The sequence below is a fragment of the Macaca mulatta genome, chromosome 6 (genome assembly GCF_049350105.2).
Source record: "Macaca mulatta isolate MMU2019108-1 chromosome 6, T2T-MMU8v2.0, whole genome shotgun sequence".
In the NCBI taxonomy this organism is placed as follows: domain Eukaryota; kingdom Metazoa; phylum Chordata; class Mammalia; order Primates; family Cercopithecidae; genus Macaca; species Macaca mulatta.
Genome location: NC_133411.1, coordinates 149,420,794 through 149,426,401, shown reverse-complemented (window position 1 = coordinate 149,426,401; position 5,608 = coordinate 149,420,794). Strand labels below are relative to the sequence as shown.

At 52.1% G+C, this 5,608-nt stretch overlaps 2 protein-coding genes across 2 annotated transcripts; both read right to left on the bottom strand.

Annotated features, from left to right (window-relative positions):
• Positions 1 to 1,100: 1,100 nt before the first annotated feature.
• On the bottom strand, positions 1,101 to 3,038 carry LOC144329378 (solute carrier family 35 member A4). The gene has a single exon (XM_077937178.1). It carries the CDS (start codon positions 3,036 to 3,038, stop codon positions 2,064 to 2,066), a length of 975 nt encoding a protein of 324 aa, XP_077793304.1. The 3' UTR covers positions 1,101 to 2,063.
• On the bottom strand, positions 1,101 to 5,368 carry SLC35A4 (solute carrier family 35 member A4). The gene is made up of 3 exons (XM_001086178.5): positions 5,335 to 5,368; positions 4,243 to 4,341; positions 1,101 to 3,643 (listed from the first exon to the last, which is right to left on the bottom strand). The coding sequence occupies exons 1-3, from the start codon at positions 5,347 to 5,349 to the stop codon at positions 3,446 to 3,448; spliced, it is 312 nt and encodes a 103-aa protein (XP_001086178.3). The 5' UTR covers positions 5,350 to 5,368; the 3' UTR covers positions 1,101 to 3,445.
• Between the last annotated feature and the right edge of the window lie 240 nt (positions 5,369 to 5,608).

Genomic DNA, 5,608 nt, shown 5'->3' with positions numbered 1-5,608 from the left:
CCATGTCTCATTGTTCCAGTCCTTACTAAGTGCCTAATATTATTTTATTTAGCCTCTCCAGCTACCACATATAGTAGGTACCATTTGATCCTCATTTCAGGGGTAAGGCAACTAAAGCCAGAAGAGGTTCAATAACTGCCCAAGAACAGTCAGCTAAGTGGAAGAGCCAGAATTCAAATTCAAGTCTGTCCATAGTTCTACACTGCACAGTAGTGGCTTACAAGCTTCTGGGTGCATCAGAACCACCTAGGAAGCTTAAGAGAAAGAAGAAAAAGATTCCCAGACACTACTCCCTAAGATTCTGCTTTAATAGGTCTGAGATAAGCCTAGGTGCCCCCCATCCCCACCCACCTTTGCTTTTTTTAGAAACTCACCATATATTCTATCATAGAATCAGGGCCTGACATTCCCCTGGCCATGATTTTAAGACAGATGACAGGCAGGAATTGTCTGTGAGGGAACCAGAGGAAATGAAAACCAAAACCACATCGTATTTCTTAGAGTTTTTTGGCCTAGAGTCTAATTTGTCCTGCTGAGCCCCGAACCTGCTGTACCCAAGACTCCTTCTGCATTCCCCTGGGCCCAAGTTTTGTGCTCCAGGGAAATTTCAAAAGCTCTGTGACAGGGAAATGTCTCAGTTCCATGGAGCTCTCACAGGAAATAATGCCACTGGCAACAGCTTGGAGAAAACAATTTTTTCTTAGTCTAAAAGTTACCCCAGGCCAAGCGCAGTGGCTCACGCCTGTAATCCCAGCACTTTGGGAGGCTGAGGCGGGCGGATCACAAGGTCAGGAGATCGAGACCATCCTGGCTAACACGGTGAAACCCCGTCTCTACTAAAAATATAAAAAAATCAGACAGGCGCAGTGGTGGGCGCCTGTAGTCCCAGCCACTCAGGAGGCTGAGGCAGGAGAATAGCGTGAACCCGGGAGGTGGAGTTTGCAGTGAGCAGAGATCGCACCACTGCAGTCTGGCCTGTGAACGAGTGAGACTTCCGTCTCAAAAAATAAATAAATAAATAAAATAAAAGTTACCCCAGAATTAAAATACTCAGGACCCCAGAAGAACAAAATTGTTAGACAGAAGACACAAGACAATCGTGGCTGTGGTTGTAGGAACCACCCTACAGCCTAGAAAACTTTATTAAGACTTTATTGCTTATGCGGTTAAAGAGACACTGATTGAGCTACAGGTTTCCTGTACCTGGTCTCAGGTCACTCTGTGCAGAGCTTCCCCAGGCTGTTGGGAGCTGGGAGACTGCTAGGCAGGGGCAGGACCCAGAGTGGGAAGCATGGTACCTCCCAGGAGCCTCAGAGTGGGTAGCAGGCTTCAAGACAGCCCTCAGAGTGAACAGAGAGGTCAGGGGTGTTGGCTTAAGCCAGGGCCCAGGGGCTACATTCCCTGAGATGAGTCAAGCCCAGCCCTCTCTGGGGTTTCCAGAACAAAGGCTAGGTGTGGGGAGCAGCACTGTGGAAAGGGCAGGGAGCATGTCTCTAGGCATTGCTGGAACTGGGGGAAATTGTCAAAGTGGCTGGGGTAATGGTTGTATAATCTGTGGCAACAGGGCCTTCTTGCATGAAAGTAGGTATCTCTTATGGAAGAGTCATGCACCATGGCTGGGCTGGAGCGGCCAGCTCCAGTGGCTACTGTAGGCAGTAGCCACTGTTGGGTGACTAAAGTAGGCAAGGAAAGTCACTTGTTGCCCACACCCCACTTTCATCAACTCTGTTCATGCAGGACAAGGCAGGGAGTTGCCCATCAAGGATGGGGTCACTTCTCAGGCCTAGGTATTGATGTTACCTTAATTCTTTAGTCTGGAAGAACTTGGTTGGGGTGGGGGATGGTAAGCATTTCCTTAACCAAACTCACTCTTCACATCTCCTAGGGGTACCCCTTCATCCACTGATCTCCAGAGAATAACCTGGCTGCTCTCACTTCTCCAGCTTTTCTCACAAGGCACTTGTTACAGGGCTGCTGATGGGAGGGGGAGGAAGGCTGGGAGAGGGGTCTGGTGGAGGCGCCCAATCTACAGGGTCCGGAATCAGGGTGGAAGTTGTCAGGGACTAGCGGCTACCATAGTACAGGCGCACGGCCAGGCCAATGAGTAATGTGGCCAGGAAGAAGGCGGCTGTGAGCTGCAGCCGTAGCATGACTGCTGAGAGCACGGCGTTGACCACCAGTGAGCAGGACACCACAAAGAGGCGTGTGATGCTGCTGCCGTGCTTCATGACAGCGGACATGAGCAGTCCATTTAGTGCCTGGCTCAGCACCACGAGTGCTGCCCATCCTGAGAAACCTTCTAGAAGGCCTGGGCCGGGGCCGCCGCCAGCATGCAGACCTAGATTCAGGAGCACACCAAAAGTGTAGAGGAAGAGGTTCTGAAGTGCCAGGGGCAGCCGCTGTCGCTTCATGAGCAGCTCTGTGTACACTGAAGACAAGCCTGAGATGAGGCAGTACAGGATGAGGAGCAGGAGGCCCAGCGGAGTGATATGCAGGGGCATGGGGCTTGCAGCAGCTGCTGGAGAGGGACTGGGAACGGTGTTCCCAGGAACTTGAAGGCCGCCTGCTGCACAGCAGGCCCCCGCAGCCATCAGCAGCAGCAGCGCTAACACCTGACGCACAGAGAGGCGGTGCCGGAGGCAGAGGCAGTAGAGCACAGCCGTGCTTCCAATCTTGAGATTGCTCAGCACTTGGTAGGTGCTGGGGTCCATGTAACGCTGAAGATAGATCACTAGGTTGTTGTTAGCGCCATACAGCAAGGCTGATACTGCGAAGGGAGCAGCCTGGCGCCAGGGTGGGGCCCCCTGGGGCCATGCTTGCCAGCCTACCAGAAGGGAGAAGGCGCATAACAGTAGCTTGGTCAGCTCAGTCAGCAGCACGGCTGAGGAGGGTCGGAAGGGCACTCGGCCGTCCACATGGCACAGTGCCAGCAATGGGGCGTGGGCACCATACATGGCAGTGGATAGGAGTAGCATCAGGGTCCAGCGGGCCTGCCTGGGATGGCCCAGGCCCGGCATACCCCCATCCTCTACACTCATACCCACACCAGACCCTGGGTGACTAAGGGGCAGCAGGGATTGCAACACGTTTGGGGAAAATCAAGTTACGGAGCCAGCTACCAGGAAGGAGGAGCTGTGGAACATTGCCAGAGAGAATACTGAGGATCAGAGGCATCTACCAACCCCACAGTCGGGGCTTGAAGAATAAGGGGCTGGTAGTCCTTGAAGTCACAATCTTGGGGCCAGTCCCATGGAGTTAGGAAGGGGAAGAAGGAATCCAGGGTGCAGGCTGAGGAACTACTGTTCACAATCTGCAGGAAGGGAGGCAAGGATGAAGGTGGCAGGAAAGTTGGAGATAGCAAATGGATGACAGCTGGGGAATTCAGATAAAGTGTCTCCACCTGAAGGCTGAGCTGCTCATCCTGCCTCTTCCATGGCACCTAGAGCTAGTCCGGCCCCTTGCGTAGCGACTGCAAATAGTCCCTTAATGTCTTCTCCACGTTGGGTACAGCATATGCCTGAGCCGCATAGATACCAGTGCAGGTGCCCACAGCAAAGCCCAATACTGCTGATGCCCTCAGTTTGGCCACCACATAGCCAGCCAGGAATCCCTTGAGGAACGGAGAAGACAACAGCGAGCCATCCTGCAGAGAAAAATGCAGAACGAAACTTAGCTAGGCTCTTCCCTGACTCTGTCCAGGGGCTACTCAAGCTGTGATTAGAGCATTCCACCACCAACTCCTCCTCACCCTGGACAACTGTGGTATTTTCTCCAGATTTTTCCCAAGGTTCTGGGGCCAGAAAAAGAACCTAGCAGTTCTGATCACACAATCTCAGAACCCTGGGGTCAGAAAGCTCCAACCATAGAACTCCACTGCCACACAAGGTCAGAGATGCTCCTAGCCCTGCAGGTTTCTCCAGCTTCATTTCCTAGCATGCTCCCCAACTACTGTAGCCAAATGGACCTCCTTTCACCCCTCATGTTTATAATGCTACTTCCTATCACAAGGCTTTTACATATGCTGTTCTATCTGCCTGGAATGTTCTTTCCTTCCCTCTTCACCTACTTAACCTCTACTTAAGGTATTAGTTCATGTGCCATTCAGAAAAATTGTCCTTAGGATGCCTGAGAACAGGCCCTCAATAATCATTTGCTGAATAAATCTCTACCATTCATTTAACACTCTCAAGAGCATGTTGGGCAATAAAGCCTAAGGCAGGGGTGGGGTGGGACAGTCCTTACCTGGCCCACTCCACTGTTGACTTCGTCTTCCACACGCCGCTGCAGGCGTTCCAGCTGGTTCTTGAGAAATGCCAGGTCCTTAAGCTTAGGCAGAGAATCCTAGGACAAGCGAGACTCCAGCAGTCTGACTCAGCCCCACCCCTTGCTCAATTCCATCAGAAGCTGGGAATTGGGAGGGGATGGGGTGAGCCAGAAAGACCTTTTCCTATAAAAGCTTCCTGAGATGGCAGTGGCAATGGAAGAAAAGCATTGAAAAGCACAGAATTCAAATGAGGGCCAGGAAGGGACTGACAGATGGAATCTGAACCAGTAACTTACATCAACCTCAACAAGAATTTTACATAGCAAGCAGTATGTAGGAAAGGCAGGAGGGACAGCTAGGGACCGGTCCATCAGGAAAGCACTACTGACTCCATTATGAGCTCGAAAGTCGTGACCAGTCTGTCTTGGCTACTATGTTCTAGTGCCTGACATTTAGTAAATGTGTGGGTAATGCTGAGCTTATAGACCAATGGTGAGTAATGGACGGAGGCAGTTTCCTGGACAATTTGATTGTCTTGGTTCCTGGATGGGCTTTACCTCTTTCTTCCCAAGGCCATCCCAAACTGAATATGAGTGACTGGATGTGAGTGAGAATGACAAAAAAGACTGTCGGCAAGTGCGTAAGTAAATGGACTGAGTGATTTTGATCTCATGTAAGTATGAAATTCAGAGTGTATGCAAGGGAGTGTTTGAATGAGGGTGGTGTGAGTGTCCGTGTAATTGGAAACATCGTGTCACTGGGAAGAAAATTTCGGGAAGTAGGGAATAGGGTAAAGTGAGGAGTGTTTAAGGGTGAATGTTTTTGAGTCTGTGCTAGTAAGTGGGGTTCGTGATGGTTCCCAGGAGGGTACATCTGGGGGATCCACGGCTCCTCCCACCTCGCCGAATGCTCTCCCCACACCACTCCACACTGTTGAGGCAGCTCACAGCAGCCTCAGAAGAAACAAGGGACATCCTCACTCCTGAGCCGCTCCAGAGTCGCTTCTCCCCGGAACTAAAAAGGTCAAGGAGAAGACCACGCCCGGCTGCAGATCACCCACGGCCACTCACCTTGTCATCCGCCATCTTCCCAGCCGAACTTGTTGCGCAGGCGCATCCCCGCCTCCCTCATGCCGACTGCCCCGGCCATCTTTACTGAGGGCGAAGGCACTTCCGGAGCATTTTTGGAACGGGTGAGGCGCTTTCCTAGTGGCCGAGCCCGCCTCTCCCAGATACTTCCACGTGACCCCCTCCGGTCGAGTCTCAGGCTGAGTGTGAGCGCACTCACTACCCGGGAGCGATGATCTCACTCGTGCGCGAGTGCGCGCGGCGCATGTCCGGTGTG